This window comes from Equus przewalskii, chromosome 2 (genome assembly GCF_037783145.1).
Source record: "Equus przewalskii isolate Varuska chromosome 2, EquPr2, whole genome shotgun sequence".
Taxonomy (NCBI): Eukaryota; Metazoa; Chordata; class Mammalia; order Perissodactyla; family Equidae; genus Equus; species Equus przewalskii.
Genome location: NC_091832.1, coordinates 46,937,778 through 46,962,979, shown reverse-complemented (window position 1 = coordinate 46,962,979; position 25,202 = coordinate 46,937,778). Strand labels below are relative to the sequence as shown.

Sequence of the window (25,202 nt, the reverse complement as noted above, 5' to 3'; positions counted from 1 at the left end):
GCCAGGGCCATGGCCTTGGGGACAGTCTGCTTACACTCCTCGAGCTGATCGCGCTGGCTGGCCTCCGCTGCTGCAGCGCCTGGGGGTGTGGCTCCTGGGCTGCTCCTCCGGACCCCTCCTCCCCCTCCGCAGACAGATCCTAAGCAGCAGCACCCTCCACCTCCCCGGGGCCTAGGCCTTCTTCCCAGGCCTCCAGCCCTCCTTCCCCAGACCCTGGCAAGGGCACAGCCCCAGAATCAGGAGGGTGTCCTGGCCCAGCCTGGCCAGGGCTGGAGGGTTTTATTGCCTCCTGAGCTGAGGGAGGGAGCAGGGAGAGGGCCTGAGTGAGCTGGGGCGCCCCTAGGAGAAGGCTGTGCCTCCCCCACCTTGGGGCCTGCGGGCTGCCTCCTGGGCAGGCGGGCAGGGAAGAGTGCTGGGCTGGGCTGGGGGTGGGGAAGGGACCCTGTCTGCAGGTGGGAGTGCTTCACAGGTGCCACTGTTCTCCTCAGCCCCATACTCAGCCCCTGGTAGGCTCCGGGCAAGGGGGCCCTGGGGTGACCTTGTGTTCTTTCTGGCGGTGGCCCCAGCCAGGTTCAGCCCACCAGCTGCAGCCTGCCTTGGCTAGGTTAGGAGGCACAGCTCCAGAGTGGGGGGGGGGCCCAGCTCCCCTCTTTCCTCTACCAGGGACCTCCTCCCCCACCACCCGTCAGTGGGTTCTGAGCCTGCTGGGGCCTGCAGCAATACCCTACTCCCCCATGAGGATTCCCTATTGAGACCCCACAGTCTGGCAGCAAGGCCCAGGGACCCTCTGCCCAGCCCGCAGGAAAAGACAGTCAGGGTGAGGGTGGGGGCGACCGGCTCTCTGAAGGACGGTGGCAATGAGACTGAGCTGCTGGTGCGCGAGGCGCTGCCGCGGGCAACACTCACCTAGGGCCGGAAACAGCAGAGGCAGCGGTCAGTGAGAATCAGAGCCGGCAGAGAGCACCTTCTCTGTGGGGAGGCGAGAGGAACGCGAGACTTGTCGCCCCGAGCAGTGGGGGCTCTGTCCGGGTTCGAATCCCAGCGGGGAAGCGGCTGCAGAATGCGGAGGCGCGAAGGCGGAAGGCCCAGCGCACCGCCGCCGCCGGCTCCTGCCTGCCGAGCCCGGCTCCTCCCGGCTTCTCTTCGGGGATGGCGTTGGCCGTGCGCCCCTCGCCATCGGGGGTGCCTCTGCTAGGACCCTGCGGTGTCGGGGTTGGCTCCTCGGCCCTGGCCGGTTCACCTCTTTTGTGGCAAGGGCGCGGGGTTCGAATGAAGGTTCCGGCGGAGGCGCTACCGGTCTCACTGCACAACAAAGGGGCCTGGGGGGGGGTGGGGGCGGGGGCATGGCCAGGAGCCCAGCCGGGGCTGCAGAGACTCCGCACCGCGAACACGACCCTCTCCAGCTCAGGTTGACTCAGCGGCAGCTCCGAGTCCTGCAGCCCGGCAGAACCCTGGTGCTGGAAAGGGCGCGGGGTTCAGCGCCTGCGTTTGCTTCCAATTCTTTCTCGAATCCCACACATACTCAAATGAGGAATTCTCAGTGTCCTCACCAGGCCCCTGGGCCTGGACACCCTGCCTGCGCCCAGCGGGGCCCTCCGCTGCCCGCCTGCGAGTTTGAGAAGAGGCCCGCGGCGGGCTCCTGCCTCCGCTTCTCCACCTGCTCCGCCGGCCCTCCCGCCCGTGACGCACCTGGGCCGCGAGAGGCGAGGGGGAAGTGTCCCCAGAGGCCCGGGTCCCCAGAGGTGGCCCAGATCGGGCGCTCGCGCCACTGGGTACTCACCTGGGGGCCCCGGAGGCAGGAGTGCGTGGGCCCGCCCCCAGGGCGGCGAAGTGCGGGGCCCCCGGTGTTCGGACGGCTGACCCCGCGCTGCCTCCCCTGTGCCCGGTGCGCTGCTCCCCGCGGCTCTGCGCGGGACCGAGAGCGGCGGGTCCGAGTCCCGCCCGCTCGCCCGCCGGGGCAGTGGCGGAGCGCGGAGCTGGCGGCGCCGCCGCTGTTGTTTTGAGCCGCGAAGCCCGAAGCAGCAGCGGTTGGGTGGGGGCGAAGGGGAGGGGGCGGGGGCCGGGGAGGCCCGCGGGGGGCGGCGGGGCCCGGAGGGGGCTTCGGAGGAGCCGGGTTGGGCGCGCGGGCCCGGACACCCCCTCGGGCGATCGCGGGCTGGGGGCGGGGGCCGAGGGGAGAGACAGGGAGAAAAGCGGGCTGGGGCGACGGTGAACGCAAAGCTTTTTAATTAGTAATAAAATGCAATAAAACGAAGCAAAACCAGCCAGATCCTCGTCGGAACTGTCGGCGCGTTTGCCCCCACATCCAAGGAAGTCGCGAGGACAAACGCAGCCGCCACTCCATCTTCGGCCCAGGCTGGGGCGGGAGCAGCAGAGCGACGCGACCAGGGGAAGGGTGGGGGGGACAGTCATCTCGCCTCCGGGGCCACCTGGGTCCTTTTAAAGTGTCCGGGGTGCGGGCCCCGGGCGGGAGCGCGGAGCACGGAATGTTTTCTTAAAGGGCCAGTTCCGAGCTACGCTGCGAGGGGGGGGGAGGGGGCGGGGGGAGAGATAAGTGAGGGGAAGACCGGGAAGGCAGAGGAGAGCCCCCCAATCCCGCGCCGAGGCGGCGGCGGCGGCGGCGGCGGCGCGACGATGAGGATGATGAATACATTGCAAAGTTTTTTTGGCCCCGGCGAGGGGTGTCAGATTGAGTGCTCTGTGCGCATGTGCGAAGGTGTCCAAACTGACAATGCTGGGGAGATGAAGATAGTGTGTAGCTGCTTCTGGACTCAAGGAGGAGGAGAGAGATTCCGCGAGCCGACACCATGCGATCCAAGGCGAGGGCGAGGAAGCTAGCCAAAAGTAAGTCTCCCGCGCTCGGCCGCGCCGCGCCGCCGGGCCCGGGCCGCGGGGCCGGGGCGCCCGGGCCAGGGGTGCGCGTCGGGGCGCGGCCGGCGCGCCTCAGGCTCCCGGCCCCCGGATCGGCCGCGCGGCCCGGGGGCCGCTCCTCCTCCCGCGCTCCGGGGCGGCCGGGCTCGGCGCGGAGGCTCGGGGCGCCCGGGCCGCGCGCTCCCCGAAGGCGCCGGCCCCCTCCTCGCCGAACCCCCTCCCCCCCCTTGTCAGGCGCTCGGGCCCGGGAACCCGAGGCGCGCGGTGGGGGCCAGGGAGGGGGGCGGAGGGGGAGGGCTGGGGGTGGAGGGGAGCGAAAAGCGAAAGTTAGCGAAAAGTTGACGAAAGGGGAGAGCAACTTTTTCCTCCTCGCTCGCTCTCTCCCTCTCTCTCTCCGAGTGGCTCTCAGTCCTGGTCAAATCATATTCCGGGCTTTTGAAATAGTGGGCGCTAGAGCACCGCCTTTGGCGTCCGCCAGCCGGGCGCAGAGGAGGGAGACCCCGAGCCGGGGAGGGGGCGGAGGAGGGGGCGCGGGCCGGCGCCCACCCGGCTCCGCGGGCGCAAGGGCAGGGGTGGCGACGGCAGGACAGCCACAGCCACTGGGGGAGCAAAATGGAGACGTCTTCCCGGGCTTGGAACTATGGTCGTGAAGTTTATTCCCAACTGGTGCCCCGCGCGGCGGCGGGCGCTCCTCTGTGACTCCGGCAGCCCGCGCGGGCCGCCCAGGCGCCGGTGCCTCTGGCAGGAGGGTCCCCACCGGGCCGCCTTCCGACCCGCCGCCGCCCTCGGGCCCCGTTCGGACTGTCCCGCACCCGCTCTCCTGGCACAGCCGTGAGGCCCGGTGGGGACAGAGCTGCTCCGGCGAGACTGCCCGGTCCCCGGTCTTACTTTCTCTTTCGCTCAGTCTCCGGCCGAGCCCCGGGCTCCGCGCGCCCAGCCTGCTGCCGTCCCGGTCCCCGCCGCCGGCCGGGTGCGCCCACCGCCCGCATCACCGCCCGCCGCCGCGCCCTGGGGCCAGCCGTGCGCCCTCCGCACCCCTGCGGCCGGCGCCATCGGCTGCGAGGCCAGCGGGCCCGGGGCTGTGGCCCGAAAGGCAGGCAGGTGGGGACGGCGGCGCCGCGGCCCGGCGAGCGCGGCTCCCGCAGTCCCGGCCACGGCCCGGCTGCAGCGAAGCGGCGAGCGCCGCGCGGGGCGGAATCGGCGCCTCCTGCTCTCGCCGCCCCCTTCTCCGCCGGCCACCCGCCCACCCGCGGAAGGGTCACCGGCCCGCTCCCCTTGGGATTCCCTGCCCGACCACCAGGCCGTTCCGTCCGCTCCTCCGTGGCCTGACCCTGCTCGGCCCGGCCTCACAGCACCCACGGCCGAGCCCCTAAGCGTTAGCACGGTGGGCTCGAAACTCGCGACAGTTTTCCGAAGTTCTGCTCTCTTGGTTCGGTGCTCGGCCCGGCTCGGCCCCCAACAGCAGCCCCGCAGTCGTAGGCCGCGCGGAGGCCCGCCGGGGGAAAAGCAGCTCGCAGCTTCTGCAGGATGCCCCCGCACTCCGCCGGCGCTGTTCCGGGCCCCTCCTTGAGGCGCCCCTTCCCAGCCAGTCTCCTCTGCCCGGTGCTGACGGCCTCGGCCTCCCCGGCCTCCCTTGACCTCTGGCCCCTGTTGGTACGAACAAGGCCCCGCATTTCGTGGCTGGCACCGCGGCCTGTGCGTGCTACCGTGCCTGCCCGGGGCGCGTGGGATGTGCGTGTTCGTGTGCATCTTCGGGTTTGTGTGTGCGCTGCAAGGCCTTCCCAGAGTCTGGGCCTGGGACTGCAGGCTGCCCTGGTCAGGCTCTCGCCCCGAGGAAGTGCCCGAAGCTGGAGCAAGAGAGTGGAAAGCAGCTTTGGTTTCTCCGGCCTTCGCTGCAAGCGAGAGACCAACTCAGTGTGCCCAGGGAGGCCCCAGAAACTTCTGAGCGGCCCACAGCCGGCAGGCCACCCCTCCCTCCAGCCCTCAGCTCTTATCTGCTCCACCCCTGCCAGGTGGGGAAGGTTGCCATTCCGGGCTCTGCCCAGGACCCAGAACGGGTGCCTGGAGCGTCCTGCAGCCTGGCCTGAAGGCCGAAGAGCTGGACTCAAGGGGAGGGCAGAGCGCAGGTCTGCCTGTCCTGGGAGTCCTTCGTGACGAAAAGCCAACACAGAGCTCATCTGTCAGGCCCAGACCCAGCTGGAGCCCACACTCGAGGAAGCACTGGGAACCTCTCCTGCGCCGGCCCCACAGCGGGGACGCCTGCCCCAGCCCTCCCCAGGAAGGTGGCCGAGGCAGGCACAGGACGGCGGCCGCCTGCCTGACACAGAGCCCAGGATCTGCTGAGGAATTTCATTTCATTGGACGATATTTTACGCAGATGTGGACGTCCCTGGGGACCTGACTCCATTACCTGAATTTGAGGCAGCAAGGCAGCCCCAATGCTGCCAGCAGAGCCCACCCCAAGCCACAGCCCAGCAGGGTCAGGGGGCTTGGGGAAGGGAAAGAGGTCAAGGTTGCAAGGCCAGTGTGCAGGGCTGGGCTGTGTCTGCAGCCGGGCATGGAAGGACGACCAGGTCAGTGGATGTGCCTCCCTGACTCAGAGCGTGGGGGGCTGCCCCAGAGGGTGTATCTTGGGCTGTCATTCGTTGGTTTTACCCAGGAGCCTACTCAGCGGGGATCTCTCCTGCTGGGCAGGCCTCTGGCTGAGCTGGTAGAACCTGTGGTGCTCCCACTGGGGGCTCAGAGTGGAGCATTCCGAGGGCAGAGGCCATTGGGGCGCCCAGGCCTGGGCTGCAGTTCAGCTGCTGGGGAGTCCCCCAGCTCCTCACCCTGAGCCTGGGAGCCCCGGCAGAGGGAGGACAGATCTGGTCCAGGGGCCCCTTCCCCCAGCGAGGGCAGTGCTAGCCTGTGGGGAAACGCGGCTGTCCCTGCCCCATGCTAAAAAATGAAATGCCTCACAAGAGCTGTGTGTTTCTGCCACTGTTGTGAGCCAGGTGGGCAGGTGGGGGGTCAGCACAGACACGGTGCCCTCTTGACCTCTTTACAGCACAGCTGGGGGGCCCCTGTGCCAGGGTGGATGTGCCCCAAGAGACACTGGGTCCAGCCAGGGCCCTTATCTGAGCTGCCCCTGAGGCCTGATCCCCATGGAGTGACAGACCCCACACATCCCAGGACTGGGGATAGTGTCATCCAGACAACTGCCATGTAGCCCCTGGGGTGGGTGGGGGTCGCTCTCTCTGCTAGATGTCGCACTTTGCGTGTCTTGCGTACGTTCCAGGGTGATGTGTGTGAGGAAGGTGTGCCTGTGACAGCGTGGGGGGAGCGCCGCCTGCGGCTGAGCTGCCAGCCGGCTCCTTCTCCGCAGCCGAAACAGGCCCGGCCCGGGCTCTGCTGGGCCTCCCCCCACCCCCCGGGGAGGCTGCCCCTTCCCGCAGTCCTCTCCCTGGAGCCAGGACGGCAGCCTCCTGTCTGGACGCCTGGTAGGGCAGCAGCGCTAGGAAAGGTCCGGCGGGAGTCGGCGGCTCGCCCGCTTCGGGCGAAAACGCGGAGGCCGAGGTGCGGGGGCGGCTGCAGGGCTGGCGGCCAAGGCCAGGTGCCCCGCGGCGGTGCGCTGAGCGCCCGCAGGCGCTGCGTCGCCGTCGGCCCGGCAGGTGAGCCTGTGGGACGGGAGGTTACTAAGTCCTGTTGGTGGAGTGACCTCCCAGCGGGGTCCCCGGGATGGCCACTGCCTGCGGCTTAGGGTCCCCAACATCCCGACGAGCCGGCCCGGGGCGCCCTGCTCCTTCTGTCGGCTGCGGGGGCAGAGCAGATGCGAGACGGGCCTCCCCGAGTCTGCCTGCCCCCGCGGCTCCCGCACACCACGCGTCCCCCTTCTGGGCAGAGCGCGGGGCAGAGAGTCTGGTCCCCCGTTTCTGTTGAGAGGCCAGGTGCCGGCGGTGTGGCTGGCCGGGGGTTCCCCAGAGCGGGCCCCTCGGGGGAGGCGCGCCAGCTCGCTGCGCCGCCATGGGCGCGATTAGCCCCCTGTTTTATTCAATTAGGAGGCAATTAGGGATCCTTGGGGGGCTGGGGCTGCTAATTAAGGTGATGTATAATTAGAGTTTCAACAAAAATTATCCAGGATTAAAAATCTTTTGAATAATTTCGTTTAAAAATTTCAAATAGCGTTAAATACAATTTATCACGTTTTGAATCAAACCCGTGTAACAAGTCTTGGACGCTGCAGCTCACGAAGCGGGCGCGGGAGGACGAGGAACAGCCAGGCGCCGTCCCCGTGCGGGAAAGAAACTTCGCGAGGCCAGCGAGCCGGCGGGCCTGGCGGCGCGGGACGGCGGGCGGCCGCGGGCGCAGACTCGGGCCGGCGAGGGCTCCAGACCGCCGGGCCGGGCCGGGCCGGGGCGCGGGGCCTGGGGATCCGGGCTGAGCTCCCCGTTCTCCTCGTCCAAAGTCGCGGCCAGCTACTGCGCGGCGCCAGCGGCGCCCGCGTCTACACCGCGCAGCCGGTTCCTGGAGATGGCTGCGCCCGGGCGCCCGGGACCCCAGCCCAGCGGGAGCAGAGCCGTCCTCCGGAGCCGCGGTCCGGCCTCAATGGTCTCCGCCTCTTGGCTTCCTGGACGGAGAAGGGCGGGCTCCGCGCTCCGAGTCCCCCGATTCCCGACCCCGACCCCAACTCTGCGGGCGACAGATCTGGGTCGGGTTTGCAGTCGCTTCGCGGACCTGGGGCCGAAGAGACTTGGGAGTGCACCTGGGAGCCTGCGCCTAAGCCGGGGCGGTGGGCCGAGGGGGAGACCGTGAGGGAAAACCGAGCTAGCCGGAGGGTCGGGGTCGGGCTTTCCAGGATCGACCTCCGCCTTCCTGGGCGGCATCCCGGGGCCCAGCTTCTCCCGGGGTGGTGCGTGGGCCTTGTGCACTCGCTCCACGCACCTGTCTCTGGGGAGGCCTGGAGCGTGCTGCAACCTAAACCACTGCCCCGTCCCTGTCGCCCCGGCAACCTCCAGGGAGAAGGTCAAGGTCCCCATAGAGGCACTCATGGTCCACTTGGGTGATGTGACCCCTTCACTGACCCTGAGAAGGATGAAGTGTGGGTAGCTGGCACCACTTTTAGGGGTAGGAAACCCAAAGCACAGAGAGGTCAAGTAAATCATGGGAGGTCGCACAGCAAGTTAAGGGCGAAAGTGAATGTCACTTAAATAAAGCCCTCCAAGGTTTCTTATTTGGCTTGTACCCCAGCCCTCCAGCACACTGCAGGCTGCAATTAATTCCATAGGATTTTTTTTTTTAAGTTGTCAGGGTTTACGCATTTTCCCAAGGCCAGTGCTCAGCTTGTAACAAGTCTGTTCTTCAAAAGCAAATAAGACATCAGTGTGCTTACAGCTTGTGAATGCAACTGGCTGACATGCGTGCGCTCAGCCTCCTCCAGCCCGGGTGCTTCCCTCATTGGGTCTGGACGCCCCCGCTGCTCCGTCCCCCGCCCAGGTTGGCTTCCCCAGCTTCTGCAGCCCTGGCTTTCTGCGTCCTCTGCCAAGGGCAGGTGCCGGTTAGTGAAAGTGTTGACCAGGGGCCTCCTTGCCTGCACCCTCACTTACTGCCATCCCCTTTGAGCCAATGCAGGAAGTATGGGACCTGTCCCTCACCTCCCACCCACACCCCCACCCCATATCTGGAGGGAAATCATCACCGCCCCTCCCCCCAGACAGCCAGGGAGCTGCTGTGTGAACCTGAGCCCCGGCACAGAGAAGGAGCTGGCCCCTGCACATGCTGCTCCAGCCTGGCTCGGCCGCTGTGCCTCAAGTCTGGCCACCTCACAGGCTGCGGCCAGGGCCTCGGTGGCCGCTCCGTGCCGGCCAGTACTCCTGAACTCCTGAGGGCCCCCCGGGCAGTGGAGGGGTGGCGTCTTTTGCTCTGACCGCTCTCCACTCTAGGGGTTTCGCCATCAAATCCTCCTTGGTCTGGAGGTGCCTCGGCTGGTCCACCGGCTGGGCTCTCCCGAGACTTTGAGGAACAATGCCCTGGGGCTCACGGAGAGGAGCGTGTAGATCTGAGATACATATTTGTTTAATAGTTAACATTCTGTGCAAAAGAGGAGGGAAGTCAGATTCTGGTGGAGGCTTTGCTTATTTTATATCCACTATAACTATTTCTGTCCATGAAAATTGGCTTAATTATATCAATGGAATGTTTCTTTTTCAATTCTGTATGCAATTAGTCCATCTTGCCGGCTGCAATTTATTTTAATAAAAAAATAAACCAGTGGTGTGTTCAGTTCCTCGTCCCCTGGGGACAAATGCGATTGGTGTGTTTAATTTCATTAACTACAATGCGGCCTACTGGAAAAATGTATAAAATCAGCTTTATACAGCTTAAACACTGGCATTTGAAACAAATCATTATTGCATTAGCTGTCACACTGGTAATTCTAGAATCTAAGGAAAAAAATATATTATGGCTGTTTTTATAACCCTTTGCAAATGCACTGTTAAAATAATTTATAATCATTTTAAAACATGGCTGGGTCCTGGTGAACGTTTTCTCTCCTCTAGATGAGGCCCCGTATTATCCCATGCACATTTTGCATCCTGACGCGTGTGCTGTTTCCCACCGCAAGCACTCGTTTTCAGGATGGAGACAGTGTAACCTGTCTGTCAACAGACCTGATGAGTACGGGGTCACTTGTTCCTTCTGTCCTGACCCCGCTCTTGAGATGGAATGCTTGGCGCAGGGACAGACTCATCTGAAATATGCCTGGGCCAGAGGGGACCGACAGGCTCCTGCTGCAGAGCCCGCAGGCCCCCGGCCCCGTGACCCCTCCTCGGGTGGGAGGAGGGGTCCATAAACACGCAGGCTTTATGGTCGTGGGAGCAGAAACATCCCACGGAAAGTGTTCCGGACTCAGACTCGGGGAAGAGGAGCAGCCCTTGCTGCTCACCTCCAAAACTCTGCTCTGGAAAGCCAGAGAGCCGGGGCTCTGGGACCCCCGCTTTCTGAACCCCACAGAGGATTCTGCAGAGTAAACTCGCCTAGGGAATTCACCAGACTCGCGCTGCCTCTCGGTGGTAACGCACTTCCCAGAAGGGCGTGTGCCCTCCGTCTGCACCCCGTCGTCGGTCGGTGGGGTGGGGTGGGTGGGTGTGCCCAGTGCTTGTGTGGGGATCAGAGTTGTCCGGGAAGCGCAGCCTGAGCTGACGAGGCAGCGGGTGGGGGCGGCAGGTGACGGTGAGGCTGCTGCTCCTTTCTGCCGTGGGTGTGTGTCTAGAGAGACTGCACGGGGGGTCTTCGGGGAGCGGGTGCTGGGCAGAGCTCAGGGCTCCTCTGAGCCTCTGTGTCCCAGTTCTGAGATCTGCTCTGAGGAGAGCCGAAGCCCCTGCCGAGTGGCCTCTGGCTCTTCCCCAGCCTGGAGGTGGCGAGGGACCGTGTCTGGCTGTGAAGGAGAAAGAGACACTGGCTCAGCCTCTGTGCCTCTGGTCGTTGTCCCCATGCCGGCGCCTTGGGCTTCTTCTAGGCGGTCTGTCTTCCTCTCCATCCCTAGGTAGTGTCAAGGGGCGTTACCGGGAAGAAAAGGCCTCAGTCGGCTTGGTCTAAGGCTGGGGACCGGGGCTGCTGTCCTGCTGGTGCGATGCGGGGAGGAGAGGGGTTCCCAGGTCTCACTGGGGTTTTCTTAGGGAATTCCTGGAAAATAGTCAGGCATTTCTGGCCACGTTAAGGACTATCCCCTCACCCTGCCCATTAGCCTCCTGGCTCACCTGGATGGATTTAGGTAGATCTGATTTTCTGCTTTTGACGCAAGATTTATATTCTATACTGAATCTCAATGTGGCTGATGGTGGGGCATTGTTGCGGGGGGGACACAGGCACAGTGGTGGGGCCGGGTGGACAGAGCCTCGGCCAGGTCTCCCCAGATGCCTGGCTCGGGGACAAGGCCCCGTTGATGGACCTCTGTGTGCCAGGAAGGGTCCTCAGGCCTGCGGTTTACTTTCTGTTCGGCGTGCTGCTGAGTTGAGAAGTAAGTGGCTTTGTCTACTTTCCTACTTGAGAAGGAACAACAAAGCTGGACGCTTCGTGCAAACATCAAGTCCTGGCTGACCGGCGCCCTGGACGCTGCTCCCCAGGCCTCACGTGGGCCCTGCAGGCAGCCCTGCCATGGCACAGGCTGGGGGCATGTGCTTGGGAGCTTCCTGCCTCAGGCCACAGAAACCCTGCACCCCGTTCTGCACCCTCTAACCGTACCGTGCACGAATCCCACTCTGATCCCCATGCGCCGTGACTCGGCTCTGCCGGCAGGACACCCCTCCCCTCGCTGGCGCCAAACCTGGCCCTTGTGAAACCAGGGCAAGGGAGGTTGTTTGGGATAATGAAAGTGAATTGGAACTCAGTTGAAGCGCTGCAGTGCGTGTACGCGTGTGCATCTGCACCTCCTTCTTTTCCAGTCCCAGCCTCGAGCAGAGAGGACTGCACAGAAGGTTCTGGAAGGGTCCGGCATAGTGTTTGGTGGGGTGCTTTAGCCTGGAAAATGGGGGTGAGTGAGAACGACCCCTTCCAATCCGACAGGCAGTCGGAACCGAGTTTGGTTTTATCTCCTTGGCCTGCTTGGTTGGTCCTCTTCCTCCCAAGCTTAGTCGGGGCATTCAAGGGGCCATAGAGGGGCGTGCAGGCCTGCAGGGATGCAGGCCAGGCTGAGGGTACTGGCCACCAGCTCTGCAGTATCGCTGTAGTTGCATAACACCCTGCCACCCTGCTGGTCTGCCCCAATCCAGCAAAGGGCCCACCCCATCACTGCCCTTCAGCTCAGTCGTGAAATAAAACACAGGCACGTGGTCCTTCATTGTGATTTTACTTTCAAACTGGGAGACACAGGTGCTCAGGCCTGTTTAGGCTCCTCTGACCTGCACCCTGGAGCTTGCTGAGCTCCAAGGGTGTCGACCCCCTCCCGTGCCTTCCTGGCCCTTCAGCCATACTGGGCCTTTCCAATCCTTACGTCGGCCTTTGGGGGTAAACAGCTGTTGGCATCTGCCAGCTCTTCTCTTATCAGCGGTCTCCCGGTTCCTGCAGGGGGTCGGGGCTTCTGTTTGTTTCAGCAGCTCCATTCCGTCGTCCTTTCGTCTCTGCCCCCTGGAGTCCAGCACGTTGTTTGTAGGCCTTCTGTGTGCGGGGCTCCAAGACACACCTGAGGGGCCCTGGGGGTGGCTGTGGGATGCTCGCTTGTGGTTGGCCCACCCAGAGGAAGACATGGTCACACCACTGGGCAATGTGGCGGGTCTGGGGATTTGCAGATGCGAATTGATCCTCTTTGATCCTCTCTTGCCAGCAGGTCCTTGTCCCGGGATCTGGGCCTCCGTGTCCAAACTGTTGAGAAGGGGATACAGCCAGACTCAGACCAGCAGGCCACCTCCCATCTCAGCATGCTTGGAGACACTCAGCTCTCGGGTATCCCTGGCCTTGCCTCTGTGCGGGCAGAGGGGTCCCTGGACCCCCAACTAACAGCTCTTCAAATTAGAGAGGCCAAAAGGAGAGGGAGGGAGGGATGCTGGAGAGAAGGTTTACACATCTGTCTGCTTCCAGGAGCCTTTTCTCTCTCTCTTTCAAATTCGGTGGCTCACATGATGTTGGTGGCGTGTTTCTCTGGTCCCTATGGCAGGCGTGGCACCGCCGGCCTTTCGGCACAGGGCTGAGCGCCTGGGTTGGTGTGTGATGAATGGGCACTGAATGTGACCGGGAACTCTTTCCTGTGACACAGTGTAATCCCCGTATCCATATTCAGAAGCTGGCAGTCCATATTATGCCGAAATATGGATTTACATAATAGACCCCCAACCCTCCTTCTAGTTGGGTCCCTGGGAAAGGGACATGCATTGAAAAGAGCACAGACGTTTGTATCTGCTCAATGGGCTGTAACAGCCTCTTCAGAGAGGCCCCGTCACATTGGTCCATAAAACATTTAAACAAAGACTGAAAGTGATACTCACCGGAGGAGCCCAAATGGTGACCAGAGGACGGCCACCGGGCTCCCGGGCAAAGTGCTGGGCATTATTCTCAATTCCGCCCCCCTCGCCTGCTCCCTCCCAGTGCAGTCGGGTCCCGAGCCTCTGTCACTGCCTGGCACTTACTTGCCCTCAGATGACGCTCCCTCGTGAAGGCTCAGAATGAGACTATTTCCCCAGAATTCATATTTTTGCCACGAGGCCACTTTCTCCCTCAGTCCCGGGGAAAGCAATACGATTAGGTCTTTGCTGTGTTGAAAATCAGCATCTCCAGCCTGTGCTGACCTGACAACCGTTTCCAGACCCCAGATTCAGAAGCGGCTGTTGATCACCCATCTCCTCACTCACTGCCCTGCTGGCCCAGCCCTGAGCATGCACGTGGCATCAGGGTTAAAGGACAGGGTGGTCCTGGGGGATATTTTTGGGGTGTCAGCATAGAGGAGAGCACCACGCTGCCAGAAGTTCCCTGGGGTCCCTTTCGGAAGGGAGCTTGTGACCCAGAGAATGTCTGTTGCTGGGTAAAAACTGAGCAGCTTCAGGCTGCGGCAACCATCACTGGGTGCGGCGTGTCCACCAGGCTATGCCACCTTCCTCTTTGCTGCCACCCACTTGTCCTGAGAGGCCTTCCCGGGAAATCTGGGCTTCCTTGCAAACCGCTCCCAGGCCAATGCATTCTTGAACTGCCTGAAAACTGGGGAGCATTTTGTTGGCCAGAGCCGATGCTGCTCAGAGGAGACACGACCCCCAACACAGACCCCTCCAGACGTCAGTGTCATTGTGCTGAGATGTGCTGAGCACATCGTGCTGAGATGGTTTCCAGTGAGTGTGCAGACGTGTCCATGCATGTGCCCGTGTGCTGTGCATGTACACGTATGCTTGCACTTGTGTGCAGGTCTGGTTCTGACGTCTGAGTGAGACTTACCCTCAAAATGTTCCTTTCTGTTTTGTCAGAAGCATTTCACCATCTCTGCCCACTCGTGCTTTGCAAAGAGCCTCTCACTTTCGCTGCCCCCTGCCCCACGCTGCTCCGCTCTCCGTGGTGTCTGGAGCAGTGGCTGTGTGGCCGGGCAGGGCCTGTCCTGAGCCGTTTGCAGCTGGCAGTTGTGGGAGAAGAGACGGGAGGAGTTCAAAGGTGGAGAGCAGGACTATGCGAGCACTCTCCTGCACGTTCACAACCCCCGAGAAGAAACAAAGGCAGAGGGGTGTTTAGATAATCCTGGCCCTGGTGCTCACATTTAGAAAAATTAGGCCCTCTTGAAAAATTACAGAATTATGCTGCCAGTGTCAGGTTCCGAGATAATGATGTGTCTGTGTGCGAAAATATTAAATTGCAATAACACGCCCGTGAGTACCTCTCTGAATAGGGTATTCAGTTCCCAGCTCGGGCTGCACATAAAGCTAGTGAGTGACAGGATACAAATGGTGCCGTAACACACGGGGAGTTCCAGCCGGACTCCATCTTTTTGATCGGTTTCTCTATCTCGGCCCATCCAGCCATCCTTTTCTTTAATGAAACAGCTCGACGACGTGGCTAATTATTTATTTATCACGTTAGCAGGAGGAAAAGCTATCAGAGACAGATCAATTTTTCCCTTGAAGTGATTTGACGTTACTTTAAAAACAAGACCCGCTGTGATATGCTGGGTGCTGCCCTCGGACCTCCCAAAGTTCGGTTCGTCGGCTCTGCTGACAATCTGTGTTTAGAGCACCGATGGCCTCTCCTCCACGGGCGGCCCCACGGCCTGAGCTGTGGGTGAGCTCGGTGAGGCCGGCTCTCCTCTGACCTGGGGCTTATCACAGATTTCTGCTCAGAGGAACGTGTCCGATGGCTTCTTCTGGGCAAATGAAATCTGAGCAGCGGCAAGTAAAATCTGGGACGATGGGGGATTTTTCATATTTCCGCAGATCCCGGGGAGACCTGGCGTCTCTAGTAATAAGCCAGGTGAGAGTCCCGGTCCCTGGTACTCAGAGCTCTTCTTGCCCGTGGTCCGGGAGCTCGTGCAAGTGCGGGGCATGTGCACGAGGGGAGGGGGTGGGGTTTTGGTGGCTGCACATTCGGCCAAGTGTCCTTATGAACAAAAGGGCTAAAACAGCCAGTGGAAAGTAAGAGGCTCTGAAATCCAGGGGCAGAGAGCCGGCCCAGGAGGGGCTCTCGTTTCACGGCTGGGAATCGGAATTGCAAAGCAAAGGGGCCCCCAGAGTCTTAACTCTCTCCCCATCGAAGGTGTTAATCTTACCTTCCAAAGGTTAGATAAAGCCGCTCAAAGCTGCTGTTTGTTATTGAATCTCATCTGCTAACGATGGGGGGCGATTCCGATGGAGGCCCATCTGGCTGCACCGCCGGGCCCCCACCGCTGGCAGCCTGGATAAGGATCATTCTTTGCCCCAGCCCAGCTTCTCCCTTTACCCAGGGTTTTAGGTTGCCTCCCGATCCCGACAGACGACCCTCGTTCAAAGAGGTAGGGGCTGATGGCCACAGCGAGGGTGAGAAGCCCATTACGGCGGCCCTGGTCCTATCTGTCCCCTCGGGAGTCCCCCTCCTTGACCCACAGACTCAGCATGACAGAGTGAGGGAAAGGGCCCGCGTGGAAGAATGCAGCCTGGCGTTTGCTGACAAAGAGCCCCGATTCTTTATTCACCAGGATGCAGAATAATGCTTGGCCTCACCTGCAGGCCCTGCGGCTGGTAGGGGCACCAAGAAGTGGCCGCAGACAAGTCAGCTGGGCCTGCGGTGGGCTCTCCAGAACATTGGGACCTCCGGGCTGGATATGGGCTCCTGGGAAACCGTGACCATGGGGTGTTGGTCACCAACAAGTGGGCACACAGGGTACATTGAAGGGGCGCCACTGGGGCCAGCATCCCGTCAACTTCCTTCCTCAAAGCCCTGACACTCGCCAAATTTGTCAAAGCAAAACAAGGCCAAACCCTCCCCGCTGCCTGCCCAGAGGCAGAGGCCCCGGGCCAGTGGGCAGGCCTCAGGCAAGGAAGCCAAGGTGCCCGGTGATGGTGGTGAACGCCCGTGAGTGTCACGCCGGGCACTGCGGGGTCTTCACCTGCCTCCAGTCCTGAGACACCTCAGAGTTGAGTGCCGGCGGCCCCCAGCCTCAGGCTTGGCGCTTGGTCTCCAATTCCCAAATTGCAAATGGGACGAGCGGCTCCACCGCCTTAGCAGACCTTGGAACAAACCACGGGAACTCGATGGGCCTACCTGCGGCTGAGTGTTAGCTCCCGGGGTGGAAGGCTGGCCCTTGGCCCCCATGCCACTGTGAAGAGGGAAGGTGGTCCGGGTGGTCTCGGGGCCCTGGTGCAAGCCTGTGGGGCCCGGTGAGGGAGGTTTCCTGCTCCCTGCCATCTTCAGGAGCAGGTAGGTCTCCTGTTGGCACAGCACCTCCGGGCCAGTTTGACCAGTGTCAGAGGGACAATAACCTGCCCTCAATCTGGGCTCACTCTTGGCCACAGCCGAGAGGGACAAGAGGGTTGCCGATATGCAGGGAACCTAGGGGTGACTGAACCCCAACTTGCTGGGCTCCAAGGACCATTCCCAAGGAGGCCCCCGGCTGAAGTGGGTTCAGGTTTAGAGATGCGGTGATGGGGCCTTGGAAGCACCCTTCACCCTTATCAGGGCTGAGGCTGGGGGACACATGCTAGCCACAGCCATGGCCCCCTGTCCCTGCAGGTCAGCTCCTGGACTCCCTGACCGGTCCCACCTCTGCTGGGTCAGGATGGAGCAGGCCCGATGGCTGGTGCCACAAATCCTCATTCCCGGGAACTTCAGCCTGCAGGGCTGGGGGCATTTCTCCAGACACCGTGAGGCAGACGCAGGGTCCAGCTCTGCCTCTGTCCCCATGAGAGCTGGAGGGGGTGTCTTCACCCTGTCGGTCCAGAAGGGCCAGCCTGGTGTGGCTGCAAGAATGAAATGAGACCCGTGTGCTCACTGAGGGCCAGCGCCTATGTCCCCCTTGGCTGTGGCCCCCACTTTCTCCTTCCTCTGCTCCAGGGCAGGATGCTCATCACGGCCCCCCACTGATGTTTCTCAACGGCTCAGATGGGACACAGGGGAAGAGGCCTCAGTTGGGGGAGGGAGGGCTGGCACCATGTATGCAGGGTCCTTGGACGTGGTGTTGTTATTACTGTTGCTGTCTGTGGGATCGAGGCTATCATTGTTAGCAACTATTTCGAGTTTCTAGAACTTTCTTGCACCTGCCGAGGGCAGATTTGTATGTGAGTGTGTGGGGCTGAGCAGTCTCCCAGGGGCCTCTAGATGTGGTCTACAGATTACACAGCTTGTCCCAAACGATATTTTGATAAGTGGAGAGAAAACGATCCTAGGCGTGCGTTCGGCTCTCCCTGAAGCCCTTGCAGGCCCCGGATGGGAGCATTTGGCCCGAGGAGCCGTGCCCTGCATCGTGCGCAGGCCTGGTGGGTTGTCTGGGGTGACTCGAGCGGCTGTGCTATCTGTGTGACCCAGGCAGGCATCTTTATTGGATTTGGGGGCTCCATCCACCAAGTTTTCGGGAGTGAAGAGCTGGGGGGCTGTGGCGGGCCTCCTGCTCAGGGCTGCCCTGCGAGCGTCGGGACACAGTGCCAGCCCCGGGGAGGGAAGCCAGCCTCGCTTTGGAGAGGTTAGAGTTCTGAGCTGGACCCTGTCTTTTGGGGTCTCTTGCTTAGTTTTTTTCCAGGGGGTTTTGGGGTGTTGACTGGCAGGTCCCAAAGCTGAAAAGAGGAAATCTGTTTCTCCTTGCTCTGCTGTAATCCAGCTGACATCTGACTTCTGAGAGTGTGTCTTTGATGCCTTCGGGGGGACATGCTTAGGACTTGCTCAGGGAACTGCAAGATAAGGGGGCTTTGCTGTAATCAGTTTGCATGCACTGGCACACACATGCATGCACACATGTGTACAGGCACATACCCTCCACACCCACATAGGCGCACATGCATGTATGCATACCCCACGCACATGTGTAAGGCACATACTTGCAACACACATGCACATGCATGCACGCACATGCACACACATTTATACATATATATGCACAAGCTGTGCAATGCAGTGTGTATACGTGAAACACATGCATGCAAATACACATGTGTACACACATGCAGAGTGCTCTGTGAACACAGATGTGACTGCATGAGCCAGACTCTGGTTTTAGTGTTGGACGGTTTCTGAGGCTGATGCGTAGACATCAGACCAGAGCACATTTTTGGCAGGTGAAGGGGACACTCATTCAGGGAGCTGTCACTGGGTCTCTTTGGTCCCACAGGCTTGTAGACAGAGCAGGAGGAGAGGGAGCCTGGGACATGCTGGTCTGCGGGGCTCCCTGCAGGAGAGAGGGCCTTGGCATCCACTGGGCTGGGGACAGGCCTTTCCCTCCTCCTTCGTTGGGGATGACAGACCTCACCAGCCCTGGGATGTTAGGGGCCCTTCCCTAGGGTGGGGCGGGCATGGCCTCCAAAGCAGGGGCAGGACGGGCTGGATCTGGTGTCATGCAGACCCGGGAGCATGGGCACAGGGTCCCCTTGGCCCTTTCAAAGGGACATTCGATCTGAACCCTGGGGCCCAGTAAGGAGATTCCTGCAAACCCTGCACCGAGTCAGCATGCTCAGCGCTGGAGAAAGCACTTTGCAGTTCCGGGTTCTGGCATGAGGCCCTGGGTGGGATGATCTGCCCCCTGGGAGGCGCGGAATGCTGGGGGCGAGGGGCCACGGCAATATAGAGCTCACGCCGGCCGCCGACAAAGCAGGCTGCTTTCTGCGGCAGCTCTGTCGCCGAAATTTGAGGTGCAGCCCCAGAGTGGAGGCTGCTGGCCCAGAACATTTGAGCCAGGGAGGCACCGGCCATTCTGCCCCTGCCCTTGAGAATTTGAGTGGAGGCCATGCCTGCTGGTCCCAGTACCCAGGGCTCCTGCCCGCTTGAAAACACAACGTCTGGAGAGGCCTGGGCAGCATCTTACTTCCCAGCCTGAGCTGTTCACGAGCATCCCTCGTGAATCACGATGCGGGGCCCAGTGGACCACAGCTGTCGTGGGGGTAGGGGAGCAGGCAGGGAGGTGCCTCTCTGGGCTGGGGGCTCTTGGGTGCCTTTTGTGAGTGGGCGGAAGCACCGGGGGACCCACACACACCCTGCTGCAGGTGCTGGCCCCAGCTTTGGAGTGCTTGGGGTGTGTTTCCACCCAGCATCTGGGCTCCTTATCCGGCCCCCTCTGTCCCCTAATCATTCTCGTCTTTGTCAGTGGACGTGGGTACATCCACCTGCTCTGGGGGCTGGTGCCCAGGGCCCACCCTGACCCTCTGGAAGGCAAGTCTAGGTGGAATCTGAGCACAAAGCTCAACACGCAGGGGGCTTGCAGCCTCGAGGGGCTGTGGACGTGGATGGGCCACCTGCAGTCTTGGTGGGACGCTATGGACCTGAAGGCCTTCTCAAGCCTCGGTGATGGGCATCTCTGCCCCGCTGGGTCGGAATCATTTCGTGGCCCAAAACCGAAGCTTCGTTTTGCTACCCAGCAGGGCCTGGGCAGACCACGATGTGACACCTTCAACTCCTGAGCACAGCTCCAGACAGCTCTGGGACGGGGAAGGGAGGAAGGCAGACCCAGGGCAGGAGCTGGACACCCCCTTCAGGGGGGTGGGTGCATCCTGACTCTCGAGCTGGGTGGGGTGTCTGTGCTCATAGTCTGTCTGTTTGTGGATGGGCGGTACAGGCTTGGGGTTCAGACAGACCCCTACCGAATCCTGTACCCACTGCCTGCAAGCTGTGTGACCCGGGCTCCTGTCGGCCTCTCTGAGCCCAGCGTTCCATCTGTGAAGTGGGGGATCTGTAACTTGTGGGGTTGTGGCTGAATCAAGAATAGACTTGCCTGTCTTTCCTGGAAATCGGCATCCTGTTCCTGTGCCAGCTCACCTCCTGCAGCCACAGCAGGCCTTCTCGGGGCACCTGGGGTGACCTTCCCGGTTCAAGGGCAGGCAGCAGGAGGCCGTCGGTTGGGATGTCCCCCAGGCCTGTGGGAAGCGCGTCTGGCCCCGAGAGCTGCGCCTTATACACGTGGGTTGACAGCGAGTGGTCAGTCAGCTCTCTGGAGCTCTGAGGCTGTCTGCCCCGACCACAAACCCGCTGTCTGGGCACGGGCCTGGCACCTTCCTTTAGCCTAACTCCGTGAGGCTGCAGAACGTGTCCACGGGCGCCCGTGAAGGTCATGGTGGCCTGGGGACCTGGGTAGTCGTCTCTCGCAGGTCCCATTTCTTTTGCACATCTCAGGCCCCTTCCTCTCAGGGCGGACAGATGGGCAAACTGAGGCATCACAGGGTACACTCGTGCATGCGGGGGTGTATATACTATACGGCACCTGCCTGGGGTCGTCCATGTGGAGGTCTCACAGCTGGGCCGGCCAGTTCGGACCCCCAGGCTTGTGTCCGTTCAGCCTGGAGTTGTTGCTCTGGGACCATGTGCACCTGCACTTGCTGTCCGGTGTCGGGGGGGGGCTCCGCTCTCCCGTCAGGAAGGCTGCCCCAGGGCAGGGGCCCGCGCCTGGTGCCACGTCTCCCCACAGCCCTGCCCCCGCACAACACTCGGAGTGGAAAGGCCTCACGCCGGACGGCAGCCTGGCTTCCCTCCTCGTGTCGCATTTTCGTCTGGACCCTTTGGTCCCGTTTGGGAGCAGGAGGCCAGGAGGGAGCCTGGGGGCTAAGCTCGCTGAGCTGGGCAGCATCAACTGCGACCTGGGAGCGCCAGGCGCAGAGCCCAGGCGGAGCAGACGCTCCACGGCCGACCCCTGCCCGTGACCTTTCCGGTGGAGATTCTACCAAGTTCTTGCGATGTGGAGGAGGCGTCCTCGGGGAGCTGACGAAGGGCTCTTGCCTTATTTATTAATTTATTTTTACGAAGTATGCTGTTAATTAGGCAAAAGATCCTCGGAAATGTCCTCACGCCTGGAGATTTCTGCGAAAAGTGAGAACCCTCCTGAAATGTCCAGTAGTGAAGCAATTAAGGGGCGGAATTGTGCAATCTGAACGTGGCGTTGTTCGCCTCGAGGAAAGTGAAGAAACAGAGACAAGTGGAGTCCGGGTGACGGGAACTCCCAGGCCAACGCCGTGAGTCTGCAGTGCACGCTGGAGCCCCGGAAACGCCCATCCTTCTGGAGGTGAAGGGGCAGACGGTCGCTTCTTCCCGGGCCTCACAAACCCTGACGTGTGAGAGCGGAGGGCCGAGGGGAAGATGGCGGAGAGGAAGCGGCTTCCGGCCTGCGCATCCAGCCTACGGCAGAGAGACCCGTGGTTCTAGCTCCCCGTGACCACCCCCGCTCGAGTGCCTTAGAAGTGTGGGGTGGGGTGCAGGGCGTGCCCCCAGGGCTCTGCTGTCTGGGTCACTTGGCCCCTCACACGGCCTAAGGGCCCCAGTGGGGAGCCGCTGTCCACATTGGGGTCAGGCCAAGGGTCCTTCCTTGTGCTTGGCAGGCAACCCAACCCCAAATGAGGAAATTCACATTTCTTAGGTTTGTGGGAGGGAGCTTTTAGATCATAGGAGGAGAGTTAAATCAGCTTGCATTTTTTTTTGCTTTTTGCAAATGAGTTCTTAGTCAAGAGTGTCCAGCATGCCCATTCCCTTGGATGTTATCATCCGACCTTTCCAGTCCGGGGAGGGAGCCACCTTTCAGTTGTTGGAATCACTTCTTTCTGAAAGCAGCTCCTGACCGCGAGCCATGGCGATAGCTTCCATGTCTCCTTTCTTTAAACAACGTTGAGATGCCTTTGGACGAGCCTCCATTGTTAGAAATCAGTTTTCTGGGAGGGAGATGCGTTTCTGTCGGTGGCACTGGGGTCTGGCCTCCTGCCTGTGGCTGAGCCAAGATTGGACAGAATTTCTCAGCGAGCGAGTTCCCCTCGGTCCCCGTGACTTGCCTGCTCTCTGGCCTTCCTGCTACATTCTTTTTCTCTCCTCATTTCGCTCCGTAATGTTGTTTCTCTCACCTCCTAAAGCCAGCCAGCAGCGTGGTGGAGATTTATGAGGTCTAAACTCTAACAGGATCACCTTTTTCATACATTTTCTCTGCTGTTCCGGCCGTTTGACCTCGGCCACTGTGCACACGCAGGGGTTCTGTTGGCTGAGAAATCTCCTCGTGGAAGAGATGGAGGCCGGGCTCTGGAGTCCTGGCTGCATTAAATCAGGGAGCTAGGGGCCCGAGTCGCTGAGAACAATCCGGAAACCAATAACAACCCACCCCCTCCGATGGCCTTTTCCCCACATGTATCCTTATGTGCTTGAATAAACTGAAAGCTGGCCCCTTGGTCGGGGTGGGAGCCAGCAGGGGCATGAAAGCGTTCACAGAACATCTCCCCACCTTCCGCCTCCCACCCTCCCACACACCCACTCCTCGTGATGGATTCCCCTTCCTCCGGTGAGAATGCACACGGGAAGGTTTTTGCCTGGAAGAAATGGAGGCTGTGGTCAGCAATAGCTGCAGGCTGGTTCCCAGGGCCGGGGCAGCCGGCCGTGCTGCTCTCACTCACCACGAGGAGAAGGTTCGTTAGGATTGGGACGTGAAGCAGTGGCTGGTTCCCATGTCCCCATGTATCTCTTACCTTTTCCCATCGTCGTGGGATCAATTTCTCGTTCAGAACCCCAGTCCCACGCTGGAAGGACTAGGGGATGCCTCTCCTCACATGCGTCTGGAAGATGCAAGTGTTTCCAGGGCTGCACTCAGCCACTTGTCACCCCACTGTCCTCCCCCTGGGGAGGGCTATGACCACGCCATGGATGGGCTGCACCAGTAGTGTCGCCCCTGCCTGGAGAAGATGCACGTGGACTCCATAGCTCTTTGCACCCCCAGCTGCCTGCACAGTGATACCCGGCTGAGAGCTCAGCTGAGCATCTTTTTCTGAAAGTTGTGGGGTCCGTGGGCATCCCCCATCCAGCCCCGGGTCCCTGCGCACTGGAGTGGTCTCTGCCTGGGCCTGCATTCTCCACGGACTCGGCCAGAGAGGAGCCCGCTCACGGACTTGGAGCTGAAGGGCGTCTGCAAGTGCCCATGTAAGGTGGTGGGAGGGGGTGGAGAGCCTCTGAGCACAGCAGCCTGTCCGTATTCCTGTACAGGAAAAATAAAACGTCCGCAGGCCATAAAATGCATATCGTTCAATGGGCCTTTTTATATGACAGTTTCCCCATTAGAACAGAAGTGCCCCTGCCGGGCGCAGGCCAGACGTCCTTTCTCGGGGTGCATTTGCTCCCCGAGTGGCTTGTTCCTGGGGCAGCCGCCACCACAGAGAAAATTCGAAGGGGCCGCGTGTCTGGCACTTGCAAATTCCCCTTTTTATTGTGTCTCCTCCAGGCCCAGCCTAATCCCAGACGTTTATCCGAGGCCAGTCTGCTCCCCATCGGCATCTCTTTTGATTTGGTAGAAATAGGAACACTGTGCATGTTGCTTTGCTGCACCATCCCGTCACCTGGAGAGCAGCTTCCCCCAAGGGACTGTGACCTCATTCATTCGTACCTCCGCTCGTTCATCTGTGCAGTGACCATTTCTGGGGGCCCCACTCTGCCTCTCCCGCAGCTGCAGGGAGCTCGGTCCTGGCCTTCCACGTGCTCAGAGTCCGGTTAGGCAAGTGAGGTATAAACATCCCCCAAGTCAAAGCCCGGGATGCAGGACTGTAAGGTCTGCCTCCTGCGTGCGGCAGACAGTTAGGAACCCAGACCTCGCATCCGACGGGCCTGGGTTCGCATCCCAGGCCCTCTACCCTCAGTGACCCTCCAGGCCCTGGCATCCCCAGTTCTCAAGGGGAGATATTACGAGTCCCAGCTGCAGGGTCCATGTGGGAATTGAGAGGAGACTGGCGATGAGCTTCCTGGTACCTAGGAAGCAGCCCAGAGATGTCACGTCGTGGGGTGATGCAGGGGCTGTGGGCACCGCATCCCCAGGAGCTGCCCGTCTGCTCAGATGGAGTCCAGCTTGGAGACGCCGCCATGTGCCCTCCAGGTCGGGTCGGCGGCCTGCCCGATGCTCAGGCGGGCTTCCTGGAGCTCCTCTGAGCCTGTCCATGCATTTGCTGACCCAGCTCCAGAGACGGACACTCGGTTCCCCTGGGGTGGCCCTTGGAACGGCGGAAGCTCCTCAGGAATCAAGTGGCCACTTTCGCCCAAAGAAGCTGGGTCAGCCCCTTGTGCCCCCTCCAGGCATGTGTCCCCTCGAGAGGCGGGCCACGTGTGCACCCCTGCTGGTAGGCTGCTTGTGCCTGTGGCACTCATCCTGGGTTGTGCCACAACTGACCTGTGGTGACCTTTGGCTTGGGGGAGGCTGGGGCCTGCCCACCCCATGCTCCCTCTGACGTGAATGGCAGCTTCCCATCAGACCCCAAAGCCTCCCCACTTTGAACTCTGGCTGAGGCATCCCCCATCTCAAATCAAAAGGGTCTCTTCTCGTACCAACGTCCCCTGAAGAGCAAACAGGGCATCGACTCAGGTTTTCTGAAGCAGCAGCGATGTTCCTGTCGGATGCAAGGGCACGGATGCACAGGACCCTCAGGTTCCTAGACGCTCCTGGAGCTGAGAGCAGAGTCTTCAGGACCGAGGCCCACGGGGATGCGGGCTGCCCATCGCTCTGCTCCCAAGTCCTTGGTGTGGTCTGGTGAGCTGTAAAACCAAAAGCCCCCGGTCCTGAGGCGTCCGGAAGCTGGGCTCTCGGGGCAGCCCCTTCCTGTCCTCGGATGCCTGGGGAGCGAGAGGGAGAGCTCGTCCTGGCCGAGCGCAGGGCCTGGTCCTGCATCGGAAGGCCTTGTTTCTCCACCGATGTCTGCTCTGCAGTCACACGCTTGGGGTCAGCACGGGGTTTCTCTCTTCTACAAGCCCAGCTGCAGTCAGGAACCTGGGGAGGGAGTGGAAAGGCTGTGAAAAACGGATCAGAATCCTCCCCTGAGGCCACTGGAGCAGCTTAAACCTGCTGGTCCCGCAACAGCCGAGCCAGACAGGCTCTCCGACACCTGGGATGTGTGGATGGGGAAACTGAGGCTGGGAGAGGACAGTGAGAAACAGAGATCACCAAGGATGTTCCCAGCACTGGACTTTGCACGGAGGAGCATGACCAAGGTGCCAGCCTCTCCTCCATCTTCGTAAGCTCATCTCCCTGGTTTTCCTCAAGGAGTGGAGGGGTCAGACTTTTGAGAACTGCTCAGATCCACGGGAGCTGGTGGGAAAGGCTGGCATTGGGGCTAAAGCCATTGTCCCCCTGCTCACCTGCCTGCCAGCCCCCATGCCACGTCTTCCCGCTCACCCTTGGTTCCCCTGGGAGAGGCTGTCTGCCCCCTAGTCTCCAGGGGATGGACAGGAGGCTGGGGGTCCCAGCCCTTCTGACGTCCATCCAGGAGCATGGAGCC

The 25,202-nt window shown here is 61.3% G+C and overlaps 1 protein-coding gene across 11 annotated transcripts in view; it reads left to right on the top strand.

Annotated features, from left to right (window-relative positions):
• The first annotated feature begins 2,540 nt into the window (after nucleotides 1–2,540).
• The window catches only part of PRDM16 (PR/SET domain 16), a 347,520-nt gene continuing 324,858 nt past the window's right edge, over nucleotides 2,541–25,202 (top strand). For 8 of the 11 annotated variants that reach the window (XM_070604854.1, XM_070604818.1, XM_070604796.1 and 5 more), the window contains exon 1: nucleotides 2,541–2,844. In XM_070604854.1, coding sequence (XP_070460955.1) covers nucleotides 2,808–2,844 — 37 coding nt within the window. In that variant the 5' untranslated portion in view covers nucleotides 2,541–2,807. The remainder of the gene's footprint in view (nucleotides 2,845–25,202) is intronic. The other 3 variants (XM_070604899.1, XM_070604888.1, XM_070604864.1) reach the window with 1 other exon arrangement.